Raw genomic sequence first — 20020 nt, forward strand, 5'->3', positions numbered from 1 at the left:
ATGACCAAGCCATGAATATATTTAATTCTTAATTGTTGGACCCCAATGATAATTAGTTTTGTAAACAAAAAAGTTATTATCATCATCATCAAATAAAGTACATATTAGTTAATAAAAATCTTAGTGTTCATTGTACCTTTCCTTAAAAGTCCTTTCTTCTTCAACTGAAATCAAACTTATTGAAATATTTACTTAATAACACTCAGGTTTTTTTTTACTTACAGCTTGCAAAACACTGGGGGAAGATGCTTCCCGTTTTATACACCACAGAGAAGTTTGAAATTTAAAGTAAAAATACTAGAAAAAAAACCCACTGTGGAATTTGCAAATTATTCTTCCACTTCTGCAGATCTAGATCTAAATTTTTAGCTAAACCTGATTGCACATGATCTATATAAACTTCATAGATCAGTGATTTGCTTGCCCTATTTGTTTAATTGACGTATTAATGAAATTGATGTATCTGGGCATCCAACCATGTACATATCACTTCTAATAAATATTGTGGTAACAATACTTTTTTATTCCTGATCACTGAACAAAGTTTTAAGAGCTTAAATGTGTATAAAATATGCCATAAAAAGCGATCTTAATTTTATGATACTGCCTGCCCCATACACTGTCATAAACCCACTAGAATAATCCATTTTAGTAGCTGCTAAACAAACAAGACCCTAAATGTTTTTCTGCACTGTAAGGAATGCATTTAGGCTGTACAAAGTTGGACACAGCTGACCAGATGCAGAACATTACAGCTGTCTAAAGCTGTGTGTGGAGCCAGTGTCAAAAGGCAGAGTATTTGCAATGGTGGGGAGATCAGGAGGAGCCTGGGGAAACAACAGCTGGAAATAAGCCCTTGCACTTTGTACAAAGTAGGGTCAGGTGTCTGCTTCCTCTTTCAGCCCTTTTCCTATGTGCACACTGCTATGTTGCCCACTGCAACTCCTCTATGTGCAAGAACAAATCCCTTTCCATTCAGCAAAAGTAGTATAGCTGAAGACTTCCTGGGAAAATCATTCTGCTATTACAAAAACACTGTTGAAATGTTATCTGTTAATAATTACTATTATTTTAAGCATTCCCTCTGTTATTTTAAACTGCCTTGTATTAATATAAAATAGGAAATCCAGCTCAACCTTTAAATAATTCTCTAAAATATGAAGAAAAGGAACAAAACATGAGAAGTGACAAATATGTTCTCTGAAAAACAGAATCATGCAGCACAAATGAGAGAAATAAGCGTGGGTATCTACACTGCACCAATAAGAATTCTACATTACTGAAGCGACAACAGTGAGCTTTGACTAATGGAATAACAACTAGGGAGCACTGTCTCACAAAAACACACCCTAGACAGTGTTTCTGGTTATGTGCACTATCTTCTAGACTATTTATCTATACCAAAGTGGAGTCAGGGTACAGTCAGCCTTCTTTCAAAACTAGTGCCAAACTTAGATTCTTTTGTATAGGGAGAGTGGATGTATTTGTGGTTTAGGGAGTAGCCTAAGCAATGAAGCCCAGAACTATACAAGGGAAAAAAAACCCTAACTTTTGCTTTATTGTGGTATTAATATCATGGGAAAAGAGGAGGAAATATTTCTTAGAGACCCTCATAGGGACACACAAAGAATGAGGCAATCAAGGTAGAAATGTACACTGCTTTCTCTTAAGAACTTGTGCAGTGCCTGGAGCAGTGAAAGAACCAGAAGTTTTTACTTGCAATTTCACTTCTAGAAATATACAATTTTGCAATGCTTTAGCTCGAGCACATTGGTTACTGAAATTGAAATGTAAATCTTTTGTGGACCTCCTCTGATGTTTCCTAACATTTGCTACATTTTGCCAAGAACAAATATGGCATACAAAACATTTGCACTTCTGAAAGTTCAGTCAAATTCTTCCACGGGTTAAGTAGTTCCTCCAAACAGTTTTAGATCTCAAATCATCAATGCTGAAGATTTAATAAAAAACAACCCTTCCCAAAATACACCTTCTGCACTACAAAGGGTGGACTAATGAGTAATAATTTTTCAAGAATACACCACAGCAACACAAGAACTAAAAAAAAAAAATACTTTCTCTTAAGATTCTCTTACTCCCCAAGTAAATGATAAAGCATCTCTAATAACAACTTTCAAGTCCTTTTTCCATAACTTAAAAATTCATAGAAATTATTCTTTTGTGACATCCAGTGATACAGTTCAAGTGTTCAGAGTCCAAACAGCTGTCAGTTTTGGCACATGCAAATGATGCTTTCATTAGAATTAAACAAGTGAATAGATTTTGAAAGCCAAAGTAATCTACTGTGCATTCTGTCAAATCATTTCCTATATAGGACTATTAAACTTCTGGCACAATTTTTTACCTCCAAGATTCTTGTGGAAACAATTGAATGAAAAGGTTTCTCAAACAGAAGATGAAAGCATCTTGTTGAGACTGCTGTGGCACAGTGCACTGAAGTGGAAGACAGTAGAATTCCTAATCTATACTGAGTGAGGAATATTAAATATATCAAGTTTACCTTTTCCTCTGGAATTTTATTTTACTATTTAATTAATAGTTTACAGTATTTTATAGTTATATTTAACTATATATATATATATATATACCCCCAGTATAGAATATATTCTATTAGACTAAGATGTTTACTAAACACATTTCCAAAACACCAGTTTCTTCCAGTTTTAGAAGATGTTAAAATATCTTTCATGCACTAGGTAAAATCAGTCAAATAATTTATAGACACTACTCAGCTGTAACCAAACTATGCTTTCACATTATTACAACTTTGCATTGTATAGACAATTCTGCCAGTTTACTTCCCAGCCACAACCCAGTTTTGAAGCCCTCATGGTTCCTATCACATACACACTTTTGCATTAATGTAGATATAGCAATACAGGTATATAAGCACCTCCCATACTCTTCTGCTGGGCTTGAAGCACCAGACCATGTTGTGCAGAAAAATCTTTTTGCTTTTTAATAAAATACCCTCTGTGTCCAAACTTTATCAGCAAAATGATTTTTGCACTAGCAGTGTGTGAGTGGTTCACTGAGAAAAGGCAGCAGCTTTTATGACAAGGCAAAAGAGATTCTTGGACAAGCACAGTGAACAAGTTAGTTCTTGCTATGTGTACTCAAAATGTACTCAGGACTGTTGCACTGAATGCTAAGCATCTCACTGCCACAGCAAATGTGCTCACACTAAGTGTACAGCAACTACACATCATACTTGTAGGCAGACTAACTCAAGTAAAAAATCAGACAGTATTTCTGTATAAGTTATATGGGTGATGCAATACCATAATTCAGATTAACACAGGAATCAAATAGCACCCAAGTTTAGCTGCCTAACACTTTGTATCCAATGAAGCAAATTACATCTTCAATAATCATCTTTTTTAAAAGAAAATATAACAATAAAAACAAAGACACAAAATATTTCTGGGGAGAATATTAGACTGTCCAAGCAGTGTAAAAGCTATTGAGAAAATCCCACAGTTCTAGCTAGACTGGAAAATCCATTTTTTTAACCTTAAAGTCAAAAGAAAATGCTACGAACTCTTGCCTGCAAAGAATGATGATGTAACAGCAGCTTCTCATTAAGATTCTGAAGGAAATAAAATCCCTAGGAGACAAACACATCCAAATGGATTTTGTGCCCTTCTCTGTTCTTTTTCCAGGAATGCCCAGTGCTGACCAGCAGAAATCAGTAAAATGGATGAATTGTAAAAGAGTTTGAAAAACACCACAGTGTTAAACCTTGCTGTACATGGATTAATTCTGTATACCACAGGACACCTGAGCACTATTTGGATTTAAAGGAAGAAAAATCAGCTAATAGTAGGAAGTGACAATAACCCAATAATTTTTCACTCTTAAAAAGGGAGTTGTAGGCCAAAAAACTAGCCAAAATTAAAGGTGCAATGTGTAGGTTTCATTCAGTTTTGAAATCTGCAAAATCTGTGGCTTTAATGTGATGATGATTAGTTCAATTTGAATGAGTGATGTATGTGATTGCAACACTTCACAAAATAAAGCTTATTTACTATTCAGTCTATCTGCAAAAAGGTTGCAAGAAAAGAGCCTAATAAATGTGTACAAATATTTCTTGAAAGCAAACAATGAAGGTGAAAAAGATTAACTACTGTTGCTATGATGTTCCATGAGACCAGTAAAGGCCAAATCAAACAAAATCTTAGGTGCAGTCTCAGACAAAATTTCCAAACAATTACATAAATCTGACTTCATTAAACTCCCAAATGAAGTGAAAGAAGCTCCAGCAAGCCATAGAATAGTCCAACCTCCCCTGCATTAAACAAGGATATCTTCAACGAGATCAAGCTGTTCAGAGGCCCATTGAACCTGACCTTGAACACTTCCAAGGATGGGGCATCCATAGTCCCTCTGTGCAGGCTGTGCTACTGCCTCACCAGCCTCCCAGTAAGGAATTTCTTCCTAATATCTAAATCGACCCTCCTTCAGTTTAAAATCATTCCTCCTCCTTGTCCTATCACATCAGGCCCTGCTTAAAAGTTTGGTCCCATCTTTTTCATAGTCCCCCCTTTAAGTCCTGAAAAAATGCAGTAGAGCCTCCCTGGAGCCTTTTCTTCTCCAGGCTGAATCTAAAACCTGACTGGGCAGAACCACAGCAAAATGAACAGGGGGAAACAATTCTGCAACAGGCATTGATTCATTACTTTGCACATCCACCTGTAGGAATAATACCCAAAGCCAAGAGAGATGCTGTGGGATTAATGTGGGCATGATGGCCAGCTGCTCAGAGTGCAGAACTCTGCCTTTATACACAAACAGCTGCCCCCTCACCATCTATGGAGCCAGCAACAGGATATTTGACTACAATACCATCTCCTTTTCTCCCCAAAGTGTAAATTTTGCATTTTGGCAGAGGATGAGAACAAGATCTCATTCTGCAGACAAGTCACCAGGCTTGCTCCTCTCTTCCCCACCAAAGCTGGGATGCCTCTATAAGATTTGTGCTTCTGCCTGCTTTGGACATCACCTGTGAATAGATGGACATAGCACTACATGCTTGCATTTTGTAGATCTAGTGTTCTTATTACAGTCAATCTAAAATAATGTATAACATGATGCTTTCATGAACTGTGAATATGTGCCCATGAAAATTCTTACTGAATGTGACCAAAGTGCCAAACTGGTTGCAGTCAGAGAGCAAGCTGACAGCAGCCACACCCTCTTGATCTCTAGGGAACAGCTGGGAGGCAAGGGATCGATTTGCTGTCAAATTTCTATACTCAAAATGCAACATTATCTCTTTGTTTTTCCAACAATAGCTATTGGCCAACTAAGTTAAGAGGTAAGAGCAGAGAGAGACACTGGAACTTACAAAATGTTATGTGAAACAGCAAAAGCCTTTGCCAGTGATGACAAGCCGGAACCAAAAGGCATGTATGCTCTTCAGCACAACATGCATCATTCAAAGCTTTCTTGTCTAAAATTAACCAAACAATTTTTTCAATCTGAACCCAGAAACAACATACAGACATAATAAAATCTGAATTCCAAGTTGAAATGAGTCACTGTCAGATACATTATTTTTAAAAGAGTGGAAAACTTCAACTGAAAGTGAAAGCAGTGATTAAATGCCTCAAGGGAATGAAACACCTGGAAATCCCAAGGAAGAAAAATAATCATATATCTCTCTTTCTTTTTGAGTGCAGAAGGCCTGTATTAGTTAGGAATTTGTTTTCTTTCCACAAACAACTGAAGAAATTAGTTGCTTAGAGACTGCAATGCTGCTATCATCAGAAAGGATACCTCTAGAAAACAGAAGAATAAAGAAAGTGAACTGTAAAGAAATTAATGGAAATTAAAAAGTGCATTGAAGCAAAGAGAATATACAACAAACACTCTCTCCTGAAAAATAATTTGCAAGATTTAGATATTGAGTTGAGGAAATAACTATGAGAACTGTAATAGTTTTTTTTTAAAATCAGAGATAATAAGGAAATAAAATAGTCTAAAAAGAGGAATAAAACAGAGATAAAATTGGGCTGATAACAGGAAATTTAGTTATTCTGGAAATGGAAACTCTGCGAGCTAGAAAGACTTGTATTGTTCATGACTGTTTCAAAAACTAATTTTTGGCAGAAAATCAGCACAGGATAGGCTAAAAAATACCTTCAACACCCTCCCCGTCTACAAGAATGACAAGGACAAATAACTAAAAAAAACTTCCCCAAAACCCCTGTGGAAGAAAGAAAAAGACAAAATAATGTTGTATATCACTGTTACAGGGATTTAATAGAGAAAATATTACTCCTAGGGTTTTGTGTGCAAATTTTTTTTTAACCAAATGTTGACTCATTTAGAAGACAAAACCTAAAATTTATTCTTTCAACTTACCACAGATTCTTTTAGAACTAATTTGAATATTTGTACCATAACTTTACCACTTCAGGCAGAAAACAAATTTAACTTGATATATTACAGTGAAGCTGCCCAAGACAGCACTGCATCAGTTCTGTTGTAGGTATAATTTTCAACCAAAAAATTTCATACATTCAAGAAAAAGCTTAGTGTTTATTTTCCTCCAGCTTCTGCTGCTTTTTTGCACTTAAAATTTATGTAACTTGAATATTATTTGAACAAATCCCCACATATTTGAGGGAATATTAATTTTAAAAACATGAACAAATTACTTATGTTTGTTGGGATAAGAAGTGAGTTCTAGCAGTATCCTGCAGCCCCTCAGTGCTAGAGTGAATATTCCTCCTTCCTTCGAGCCTCTGCTTCTCAAACAACAGCCTAGGGAAACATCAAGGTAACACTGGGAGTTCAAGCTTAGAGGAAGGGATTTACCACTGAGACCTGTTCTTGTCACCACACCCTTCAACAACATGAAGCTGGTGGGAAGTGAGAGACTGACACCCTACCATCTTTAAGAGTTCATGAAGTTGTGAAAAAAATATGCTTGGAAAAGCAAGGGAGGGCTGGAAATGCTGAGAAGAGACAGGACAGGAGAGCCCAGGAGACAGTAAAGGACTAAAATACAGGTGGACATTCGCATCCTTCAGTTTCTTGGAGCAAAATCCAAGTTAACTGTTTCTAGGCATTCACATGAAAACTGGGGGAAGGATCCTACTAGCTCTTCCTCTGAACATTGTCAGATGCCCTGGGAGCCATCCTCCACACAGCAAGCTGGTCTTGGGGCTATGGGAACAAGGTGCTCTCTCACAGTGTCTTTCTCTGATTCCACAGCTAGTCCCACACTGGTGAAAGCTGCTACTGACTCAAGGGATGCTGCCCTGCCTCTATGCTTAGACATAATTTCACATAGTTAAGTTACTTTTGAAGATAGCAACAGCAGTAATTAATATATCTGAAGAGATTAAGAGCTAAGGTTAAAAGAACATTACATACAATTTATTTAAATACAGTAAGACTTTACTATGAAATGATGATAGGATTCATTATGACAGAATATTTTCTCCAGCTCCCAGTCGTTACTGGTTTCAAAAACACAAATAAACCAAACAACACTCATAATAAGTTAAAAACTGTGGCAGAGCCAGGAAAAGATGTCAAATGAGTTGAATTAGAAGAAGAGCAGGACATCCTGCTTCTTATTCTAAGATGTGACAATGATTTATTCCCTTACTATGGACCTTACAGATGTAGTTAAATCCTTGCTCGTAATCTATGAGAGAGCAACAAAAGGTTTCTGGAAACTGGCAATTGACCATTCTCACAGTACAGAAAGAGTAAGAAGCAGCAATTAGGACACATTTCAGTTTGGTAATACTGTACTGATCCAACAGATTGTTTGGATTAGCTGCAACCCTCTGCTTTAAATAAAAAGACCTGTAATATTTCTTATTTAGCTTCTTTAATCCACTGTGTTTAATGAACACAGCTTTACATTCAAACCCTAATCTTTCTGAGCCTGAGCAACAGATTGTTTTTCCATCCTGTTTTTACCTACCTTCAATGGATTCTGAGATACCTTAGGTAATATTAGGGTTATAGTACTTAATTACTATCAAATTTAATACTTAATACAGTAAAATTTATTAATACAACTATTGAATAAAGTGATGGAAGCAAAGATACGGTTCAGTTTGGTTTGGGTTTGGTTTCTTTTTTCGTAAGTTGGGAAAGGGTTTTGAATAGTTCTATGAAAAAGCTGAATGCTGGCACTGAGATCAGTTTTTGGCTGGTATGTTAAACTAAATCAGACCAAGAAGGAGCCAGACAATAGTTTTTCCCCATTCCTTATAATTCTTCTTAATCTTTTCAGACTGGTGCATATTTAGAAATAAAATCTAGGCAGATGGGTAGGACAATATGACAGAAATGCCAGGCATAAAAGCAAGTGGACAAGACGGCAAAAGAGCAAGTATCAGTGAGTAAGCAGACTCGAAGAGCAGCAAGGGGACACTACATTCAAGGATCAGGTGAAAAGGCATGAGGAAAATGCCAAACATTCAGCAAGTTGCTAAAGCAGTACCAAACATTCAGCAGGTGTGCCAAGCAGCAGAAGAGCAATCCCACAAAGTCAGCAGATGCAGTCAGCAGGAAGGCAATGCCAGGCACTTGGAGCAAGAGACAGGGCAGCAGGAGGCCAATGCCCACGTACAATCAGATTGAAAGGACAATAAGGAGGCGACACATGCCAACCAACAGATGGACAGGGCAGTGGGTAGGCACTGTCAGGCAATTAGCTGGTCAAGAGGCAGTGCCAGACAGTCAGGCAAAGGGCCAAGATGTCAGGAGGACAACAGCCAGCAGGTAGAGAGAATACAAGACAGTAGTGAATGCCAGGCAGTCCCCAGACAAGGCAGAAAAAGACCAAAGCCCACCAACAATCAGATGTAACTGTTGGCAAGAGCAAAACATAAGCCTGCCAAATGACTGACAGGGTAGCAGGGTGGCAGTGCTTTTTCAACAACTCAGGATTCCATGAGTGAAACAGTCCCAAGAGTCTAGATGCTCACCCTTTGGTAATATCATGTGATCAGAGTGAACCATGAAAATCCAGGAGAATAGCACACAAATGGAAACAGCAAATGAGTCTGACCCTAGCACTTGGGGAGGCCATGGGACCTTCCTATAAAACAAAAATATGAGAATCCACAAGAAAATCAAACAAATGGGAAAAATGTGTCTAAAAACTGTTTCTGATGATGATTTTAAAAGCAAAAAAATACTAGCAAAGAATTAGTTTGGAAATGATCGGGTGGGATTGAAGATGTTGCTTACCCCTCTCTGGAGCCCACATAATGGGAATGTTGGGAATTTCTGCAGCAGAAAAACAGAAGAGAAAAGGGATTTCTGACTCCCAGTTCAAGGAAAGCATGTCAATTTAGGACTGGGTAATCTTTTTGGGCAAAAAATAAGAAGTCAACTGAATCTTTGCCCATCCCCAGATACATGCCTTTATGGAAGTTGGTGAAAAATTTAAGAAGCCCACATCACTTTCATCTCATGACCTCCCACCCTTGTTCCCCAAAACCACACTTACCTCTAGCACCTCTAGTATAAGAGGGGAAAGGGGTTGGTCTTGTGAGCTCATTCCCATATCCACTGCAAAATGCCTTGTGAAGTTGAAAAGGAATACCCATTAGCCACTGCTGGCCATTTGTGAGATAAACGGAAATCATCATTAACTGTTACTCATTATCAGTGTAGGTTGGTGTTTAAATTTGGCTTAGACACAGCCACACTCTAATGAAAAGAATTAGTCTTATGAATCTTGTGGGGTGACCCTCTTCTAAGTATCAAACTGATCAGCACCTATTTGTTACCTGGAATATCCTCTTCTCTTTAACTTAAGCATTTTGCTATTTAACATGGTTGGTTTTTTAAACAAACCCTTTTGGAAACCTTAGCTGCTTCTTTATTTCAGAAACTTGCAATGAAATCTGAAATGTAAGAACTGAGAAAAGTCCAACACTAATGAAGTTCAGTAATTTAACTCATCTGTCATTTAAATCATGAGACTTTTTATACAATATCTACCTAGAAACTAAAAGAATCAACCAAGAAGCAAGCTTCACTATTTCTGTCTACATTGAAGTCCACACTGCGTGTGCATTTATCTACCTGCACGTTAACTTTTCATTGTCAACACTGAAAACCTACACTCCATTTTGACAAGGCAGAATATGAAACAAGAAGCCAACTGTTCGCTTTCAAACTGTAGAGAACCTTAGATAATATAAAGGAATCATTAGCTTTGCTGTGCCCTTGCTGAATTAGGATTTGGAAAGGTTGCAGGGAGAATCTGCATGAACTTGCCATGCACTCATATGCAACAAAGTTTTTAAATAATACTGTAGTGATAGGCTAAGCTGATGGAACTTTATACTGATCTCTGGGTATTAACCACTCATTCTTTTTCTAGCAGAGCAACGCACAAGAATAACAGAGATTAATAGAACTTTAAATTTAGAAATTTGGGTCTTGGAATAGGAATTTCTTCCATACCCAAACTTTCTCATATTGAACACTACTATTTGGACTTGGAACAAGATAGCAAATAATTTGGGCAGAGAAGACCAAGACACTTCCATCATATGACTAGTAATGGTATAAACCAGGCAGGAACTGGCTGAACCAGAGATATCAAAGTACAAGGTACTAAGGGCACGTATTGGTAGTTTGATAAAATCCTGTGATTTTTGTAGCCAGCAGAAACTACAATTAGCTGCACCACATCAAGAACAAAATTTCTATCACCCTCTCTCTGAAGGGAGATCTTTCAAGCTTAATGAGAATGAACTATGACAAACTGATCTCAGTGTACCAAAAGAAAATGCTTATTTGTGGAGGAAAATAGGGGCTTTTAAAATCCACTGACAGTTTAAATGTCAACAATAAATAACAGTAGGTTATGCACCTCACTATTAAGTTAGGTATTCTGATGACAGAGTAACTGGGAAAAGAATATATGCATGAAGGGACAAGAAATGAAAATATAGTCTAAATAAAGGTTAAAAAGTAATTATTTTTTAGTCCATAACTGATAAGACTTTCATGCTTAAGCATGACCATAGTCATTCTGGTTTTCTATTTTGGTTCTTATACTGAGTCAACATTTTGCTAAAGCTTCACTGCTCCATGTGGTAGCAATTAGCAAAAGCAGGAGAAGGACTAGTTATAATCCTAAGAATAACTCATGAAGCCAGCTGCTTTCCAAGACTCTTCTAGTTTCCTTCCACTTAGTGGCTGGAAAAGCTCCTACACAGCAGGGAAGAAGTAAATGAGAAATTTTCTATTCTTTAATAAGCATTAGTTTTAATGATCAACTATTTTAATAATGAGTCATTTTGCTATTCTGGTGTGCTAATGTCAAAAGGACTAACTCAATTTTTCATACACCTTAAATCCAAACTAGTATTTGCCTTCTTGTTATCATGTCTTCAAGCTGCCTTCACAGGGAAGCCTTCCAAACATGTCTATATTATTTTTTTGTTAATTTTCCCTGTATTTAGCTTATACTAAACTCTTTATAATAGACCATGGCCAGAAAAAAACGACACATTAAGAGCAAAAATTACAGGCTTGACAATGTTTTCAAAATTATATTGCTTTAACTTGATGTTTAATTTTGTTCAGTTTCCTATTATCTTCTCCAGAGTGATGCTTTAATAGAAACTATTTTTAGAAATGCCCAAGAGGAAGAAAAATTCCAAAAGTTCCAGACTGAAAATTTCATTATGCAGAAGTCCCATGGCAGGCCTATTTTTCTTCCCCAGTTACAGAAAGGACTAAGATATATTCACTGTTGTGGCTACACTGCTAATATGAGACAAGCCAGTTTATTTAAACTAATAGAGAAATGCCTACATGAGCTGGGGCCTCTACAGTGAAAACACAGCTAAAAGACATCAGTAAAACCAAGAGGAGGAAGACCTTTCTCTTTACCCCATTAAAAAAGCATACCATAATCATATTGTTCATGGGTGTACTTTTGGAAGTACTGGGTTCACTCACACAGGAACTATTTGTCCACTCTCAGGACATGCCAGCCTTCTTCCAACTGCCACTTCTAAATTACCTTGGAAAAAACCCCTTTAATTTCAAAGTTTAAGAACAAAAAGGTGGTATTTCTTGGCTCATTATTGTGGCTTTGTTTCTCATTTTATGAAACATTCTAATTCCTTACTGCTGTTTTACTGTTCTTTTCAGCAAAGCTTTCAAATATTTCCTACATGTTTGAAAGTCAAAAAACACAGCCTCTATTTGCTATTCAAGAGTATTAAGGACACCTAAAAAAAAAGGCAAATAAAAGCTGATCCTCAAATGAGCAAAAATAACCAAAGGCTTAATAGGAATTCTATTAGCATTACCTTTATGATATGACAGTCAGACAACTTTACACAGGAGGTTAATACATTAGTTAAGTAATTAAAAATATATTTGCCCCAGCATTCTCAGCCAATATTATCAGGGTTTTACATTTTCAAAAAAGAGACAAAAGTAATTAATGTAGTCCTTTTGAATTCAGGAAATAAAATTGTTTAATTATTATTTTCCGGATCCATTTGATTCAAACTACCTTCTCATCTAACACATATAGAACATAAGGCTACAAGTGCAGGATGATTAATTTAATGTCATCTGTGACTTCTGCAAGAAGTACAAGCTAACTTGAGTTTTAGAAGATGTTTCTCCCACTAGCCAACATTTTTGATTTGACAGAATTAAAACGCAGAATACAGCTCGTTAGGGAATTTACATGTGTGATTAATCTCTTAAACAAACAAATCCAAATACATAAAGCCTTTCATAATGATGATTTTACTAGATTTTGCTGGCTCAAGCTTTCTACTACCAGCTATTTTTACAATTCGCTTTAGTAGGTTAAGAAAGCCTTTGGTACCATAAGAAGCCTTTAATATTGTACATTATTTCCCAATGACATTACAGGCAAAACCAAAGTTATTTCTCAGTGTTCTTTATGATAAACTAAACAGATTGCATTGTGTAGCTCTCACAGAAAGCATCTCTCCTTGCCTATTTTTTTTGCCTTTTTCTATATCCACTGTGACAGCTGAAACTTTTTAAAAGGAATGTCAATAAAAATACACAGCTTTGCATTTTAGACACATCAGTCCCATACAAGTATTGTCTGTTTTGTTTGATGGTCTTATTTTTGTGAGTAACCTCTGATAGGTGAGTAAACGGAGCTGAAATGGGATCTGCCTTTGTTGCCCCTCACATTTCTCACTACAGGTATCTGAGCAGCTTGCAGGTGTTTCCATGCAGTGACTGTAACTGATGATAGCAAAACCAAGTCCTTCAGTGATGATGGCGTGCTACCAAGGTTCCCTGAGAAACTCAAACAAGAGAAGAGAAAGGCACTCTTTAGCCCTTTGTAAGTCAGATAAATCAGAGTGGAATTTCTCAAAACACAGGTACTTCTGTAAACTGACAGTGTGCTGAGTGGTGCAAATAATTTGTATGCTGCTGCTTCTCAAAGAAGCTAGTAATAGATTTTCAGTGAAAGGTGTTCCGCAATTAAACATATGAATTCTGCTGTAATAACATTCCTTCCCAAGTGAGAATAAAAACCTAAATATATAATTTTAAACTGAAGTATTATGGAACATAAATGCATCTGAATTTTTAACACCAAATACTGCATATCAAATCATAAATTTTATTGAAAAACTAAAGCAGATGAGATAAAGACCTAATGATATAAGCCAGGATCTGCCTGGAGGACTAAGAAAAAGGGAATGGTACAGAGCTGCTGAGAAACTTCTAAAAGAGTAGCACAGAGTTTGGAAGGAGTCTGCTACAGAGCAATCTGCTCCATTTAAGCACCTTTGTTGATTAGATGCCCACGGCAAGGTTTTGTAATGCCAGCTCTCTAGGAGCAAGCTGGGTTGGAAACAATTTTCTAAGAACTATGAAGGCCTCAAAAGATGATGGCAAGTTACAGGGTCAGATGTCATCCATACACAGCACATACATACAGCATCTCACCACAGAAATCAAACAACTCAGAGCAAGACCTCCATTAAGAGATATGAAAACCTACAGTTTTAAAAGAGACTACAAAAATATTTTCTTAAAATAGCTATTAAATTGGAGGGTACCTGGAATATTGAAGGGTGAAAAACTGGAGCATTAGCCTGGGTTATTAGAGGATGTACAATTTCATATTATTCCTACCACAAAATTACTTATGTCCCATGTGAGATGAAGGCTTCATTCCTCCACACAATGGAGCCATCCTGAAGTGACAGTCTGTAAAATGGAAATTATTTTCTTTTGGTCCAATGTCAATAATAAAATATTGCTGAGGAAGAACAGAAGTAGTCCTACATCCGCAACAAACAACACTAGAAATCCTGCTGCTCCGGAAAGGCTGTATTTGAACCAGGGAGGACAAAAATCTCCTACATATAATTTCTAGTTTAAGTTTCTGCCTATTAAATGGAAATAGTTATTTGAAAAGTTTAAGTCTCAGTGGATTTAGGTTACTTTGTCAAAATGTGTTGCTGTGAGAGTACGGCTATAACATGACTATTCTGTTGTGTCATAAGCATCTTATTTCATTAACAAAGTTTAAGTGGAAGCAAACAAACAAAACACATGAAAACTGAAAGCAATAGAGATCAAGAGGGTTTCCAACACTTCTTGAGACAGAGACATGGAAGGATATAGATACTAAAATAGCCTGTAGAAGTAAAATGGAGTGTAAAGAAAAATCCATGAGAGATACCTTAGACAATGGGGAAGAGCCAAATAATAGAAAATTTGCATTTGGCCATAATTATAAAAATGCTGGTACAGTTTTGAACTGAATATAAAAAGACATATTACAGAAGAATTGAGACTTTTTTCTATCCAAACATGGTTTCTGTGTAGTATATTTGGAGTATTTTGTTCATTCTGAGCACGATTATTCAGTAACACTGAAGAATAGAATGGAGTTCCAGAGAACAATGATTTCTTTTCATAGGTCAGAGAATTCTGATGAAAGAATAAATAAGTATGCATTTATTTTCAGACAAAATTTTTAAAAGTATGTGTCTAAATAATTTTAAACCAGTCCATGAGTATTGAAGAATATAAACAGCAAGAACTGAAAGAAGCATTCATAAATTTTCCAGAACACTTGAAAAGTAGGAAGATTCTAAGGAAATAACTGTCTGGTGTCTGCTCTTCTATGCTTTTTATAAAGTATTTCTTAAAACCTTAGGGCTCAAAATTACCTGCACTGTGAATGAGCTACTTGTGAATACACATTGTGACACAGTTCAAGAATGACTATCACCAGCTGAGGACAATATGCTGATTTCTACTGCTATTATCTAAGTACATAAAATTGGTCTCCTAGATGGGCAAACAAGACTCACACAGAAGCATACTAGCCAGAAAGGACAAGAAAGCAGCAACAAGACTATTAGGAGACAAACAAGTGAATTTTTTGAATGTACAATATTGCAAAAGAATAAATGTAAAAATACAGAAGACAGAAAACTGAGCAGAGGATCCATATACATGCGATGTTTTCTTTCCCGTTATATTGAGCAACAGCAACAGAGGAAATGCACTAATATCTCAGAAGGATTCCTAGTAATTGATAAAAATGCTGCAACATTATTTAATTTTATTTTTCCCTAAATAAATTGGGCCATACCTGGATCTCTGTCCACCAACAAACATTTTTTAAATCACCAAGCAGACTGCAGCATATTTGTTTTTTTAAATATCCACATGCATTTCATCACTTCTAGTTGTGTAGTCAAGAAAGTGAGGAATATTCACACTGCTTAAGTAAACTGACTTTCACCCCTCAAAATGTGAATTGTAGGAACTAATTCAAAAGCTCCTCTCCACACACTAACTAGATTGAGGTTATAAATTTAGGGGTCAGAGACAAGCAAGAAAAATCAGATATTGGAAATATTCCTATAATCTTCTATACCCTTACAAGAAAAAATTTTATTGCACATCACCGAAACAACTGCAATAATCTGGAATGGTTCTGATATAATGTTCAATAGGCAAACTGAGTGGGGAAACTACTAATTTTTTTGGATGCTTAATTACATATTTCTGAGGTATCAAGAAGCCATTTTTAGCTACATTATGCTAGGCACTTAGTTACAATTTTTTCAATAATTACAAAATTTAATTAACATTAAGTCTTTGGGTTGCAATTATTCTTGTGAACTACCTTTATTGTGTATGTACAATAGCAATTTTATATCTATACTACAAAAGAAACAGAGAAACCTCCTTTCTAATCCAAATTACATGAGAATTAGGGAGAAGCAGGCCTGAAACGTAGCAGCGGAAGTGTGACTCAACAGACTACTGATTCTCTTCTACAGAAAAACAGTAAAACATATTCCATTATCAAATCCAATTCTTAAAAGTTTTAAATTAACACCTTAAAGATGACATCTCAATAGCACAATACCATGATCACATCCTTTCATGATCAGTTCAGTGATGAGAGTGTGCTGAACCAACACCGTACACACAAGGGATGAAACCCATTTCCTACATCAATGCAAGTTTTCCTGAAGGCTTGTTACTGCACATTTCATGTTGACATTAATTAATTTTCCATTCTGGGTTTTCTCACTGACCCAAAAGACATAAAATATGGGGACAAAACTTAGGCTTCGTAGTATGTTTTTGGAAAGACACATACTGGCAAACTGATTTTCTTCCCTTCAAAACACTTGTTTGAATGAATGATGTAATAAATCCTATCATAGGAACAACGCTTGTCATCACCACTTTGTAATAAACCTGAGATTCTGTATCTCCACTGTGATTTAAGTTAACACAACTTAATTTAGTGAAAAGTGAGTAAAGACTTTCCTATATCAGTTCTCTTTAAATATGAGAATTGACATAATTTGACAGTCAGAACACTTATTTCTCTTATGATCAGTCCAAGTCTTGCACATCTATTATGTTTCAAAACAAAGCAGTTTTTCTTCAGTACAAGTTATTAATGATTTTTATATCAACATGTTTTTTATCATACAGAGACACAGTAACAACTCAGATAACTTTCAGAATGGCTTACTCAACAAAATTGATGAAAAAAATCATCCCTGCCTGTGTTAATTAGTTTGAGTAATAGCAATGCAGTGTAAAGAAAATACTTGGTGTTTATGTGCAGAGTTCTAATTTGTTTATTTTTTGTCCCAAATGTTGAGAATCTGTAGCTAATTTTTGCACTGGCTACAGTGCTTCATCTGGCACTGCTGCCTAGGCTTGACTCTGCACAAAGTAAAACCAAAGCAGAAATTAATCCCTCCTTCTACACAGTCCTGGTAACACAACCTTCAAAAGCATTATGCGATATCTATGCAAGCAAGAGACAAACTTAACCAACTCATTTTTCTCTTGTGGTGGCTTTAGCAAAGTGAATAATGTGCAAAATCAATTTTGCTAGGTACCACACTGTGTTCATCTTAACATTGTTCCCATTTCCTGATACACAGATTGTCCCCCCCAGGTTTTAGTTACTCAAGGTTTCTAGTATATAAGCTAAAACCATCAGAAGTAATGAACAGGAGCATTTAGTTTACATGTTTCTCTAGTTACACAAATGTACAATAAATTAAAAAATGTTTTTAGATTCCTAATGGAAAAAAAAATAACTTTAGGCATCGACAAAACATTTTTAAGTAAAAAGCTGCAGATATGCTATAAAGAACTCAAATCAACTTGAGAGTCTAAGAAATTGAAAACATACATGAGTACTTAAGAGAAATCTAAGCATGTTTAATCATGCAAATAAACACAACTCACTCAATCTCAATTCTGCCCTTTAGCAAACATAATCACACCAAATAAAATATGTGATTTTAAAAGCTCATGTTAATCTAATTTGGAACCATAAATACCAAAATACTTTAAGAACAATCAGTCATTTCACATGGCAACTCATTGCCATGAGTTCATTAGGTTAAGCTTCTCATTCTTCCCCCCCTTCCTTTAGCTCCATATAAGTGTAATGTAATTTCCTCAGCAACATTTACTGGTGCAGATTACAACCTCTGTACCTGTTTAGATTTTTTTGACAAGCAGATCCATAGTAGCTTTGCATAGAATTGTTTCCCCCTTCTGTCTGCCTCACACTTACCTATAATGCAGTAGCTGTCAATGCACTAGTCCGCAAGGGAGAATTACAGGATCTCTCTTATCCCACTCTTCCTTGCATAAGACACAACAACAGCCATGCAAGATTTTGCTTAGCTGTGCTGTACTGCAGTGCTAAAGAAACTGCACCACAAAGCCATTAGAATTTTGTTTTGTAAGGGGACTGGAAAACCATTATACTGTACCAAATTTTAGTCTGAAAATCATTTAGGGTCAGAACCCAAGGTCAGTAATTCTTTTGTGCTATATTTTCTATTCCTTTTTTTGTGACTGCAAGTTGTGCAGCACTTGACCTGTCCACAGATACTGCAAAGTAAAGTTACAGAAGAAAACAAAATAAAAAAATAAAGAAATCACCCCCCTCCTCCAGACTCATGCATTTCTATATCAAAGGGCAGATTTTTCTATTCCAGGACTATCTCACCTCTGGAGTGACATCTCGCGGTGCAAACCCTGTTCCTCCAGTTGTTAAAATCAAATTAAGTTCCTTTTCATCACACCAATCTATCAGCGTCTCCTGAAAGAGAACATGAATCCTGTCAGATCTAGCAAGAAATGGTTATCTAAGAAAATAACTGAAGACTTGAAATGTCTTAAAAACAGAGACACATGCAACACAGGGAATTATAAACCACTCCTGGCTTTTTATTCAAATATTTAAACCCACTATTTATAACCAAGATAAGACAGAATAATGCATGTATCCACATAATATTATTTTGCATATGGAAACTGAAATTCAGTTCTCCATCTCTTGACCTGAAATGGAAAACAAGAATTCACAGTTAACAATTTCTAACACTGTTTATTTTGATATATAAATAAAATATTCTTTGATACACATTTCATTTGGATTACTTCACTGATTCTTGTTACAGTAACTTTGGTTTCCACACTGCAGTTTTTAATAGCCTGAAAAAAGCAAGAACCATGTATCTGTAAGCTTTACTACCAAAAGATGCAATAATGCACTTGATGCAGCAGGTGATGATCTATAATCATCTTTCCTACATTCCCCTGATATCTCAATAGAAGTGTCTTTACCCATTCCAAAGCTGGACTAAGAAATCTGTCATGTAAATTCAATGACTTATAATACTAGATAACTCATGAGTCTAGAAAAGTGTTTGATTTGCATTAATTTTAAAAATTATTTTTTAAACTACTTTTCAAACTATGATAAAAATTTGTCATAAGCAGAAAACGTATTTAATCTCAATACCATTAAATCACTTATCCTTTGTACTCAACTGTGGGCCAGCACAGCAGGAGGATGTCTGCTTGGAGGGTAAAATTAGCTGTGTTACCTTAAGAACACTCATTACATACTAAAGTATCCATCTGCACAGATCACATCAATTATTGACGCAGTTATCCATATTCTAGCAAAGAAACATTTGAAAATGTTTAGGGCAAATTTAAGTTTTGGGAGTATCATATTGGAAGGAAGAAAGTTGAAAGTTTTATATTGAAATTTTGGAGATTGTTGGCTTAAAGCTTATTATTTATCATGAAATTAACTCTGCAAAATATACTGATTTAAAAAGCTTAAAATAAAACCGTCTGGAACATTTTAAAAGGTACAATAAATTTAATCCTCAGCTGTATTTCTGCAGGCTTAGTACTGCTATGCAACTTCCATTCAACAGAAGTATCATATACAAACACTTAAAAATTGCAACTAAAATAAACCTGTGTCTGACTGCAAGCGCCACCACGCCAATACATCCAAGGATTACTTGAAGAAGTGACATAACCAAAGGTTCTCTCTTTATTTCTCCTTTCTTTACTCATTACTTCCACTTTCTCTTTTGTATTCCGTCTTAATTAAAAACAATTTCATCTTTTTACTCTACCCCATTGGAGAATAACTCTCTAATTAACTGGGCTG

General features: G+C 35.9%; 1 protein-coding gene across 11 annotated transcripts in view; it reads right to left on the reverse strand.

Moving 5' to 3' along the window:
- The window catches only part of GPHN (gephyrin), a 271280-nt gene that overhangs the window by 110646 nt on the left and 140614 nt on the right, over positions 1-20020 (reverse strand). For all 11 annotated transcript variants that reach the window (XM_056492839.1, XM_056492846.1, XM_056492841.1 and 8 more), the window contains one exon: positions 18554-18646. In XM_056492839.1, the coding sequence (XP_056348814.1) occupies positions 18554-18646 (93 nt within the window). The remainder of the gene's footprint in view (positions 1-18553; positions 18647-20020) is intronic.

The sequence above is a fragment of the Oenanthe melanoleuca genome, chromosome 5 (genome assembly GCF_029582105.1).
Source record: "Oenanthe melanoleuca isolate GR-GAL-2019-014 chromosome 5, OMel1.0, whole genome shotgun sequence".
Taxonomy (NCBI): domain Eukaryota; kingdom Metazoa; phylum Chordata; class Aves; order Passeriformes; family Muscicapidae; genus Oenanthe; species Oenanthe melanoleuca.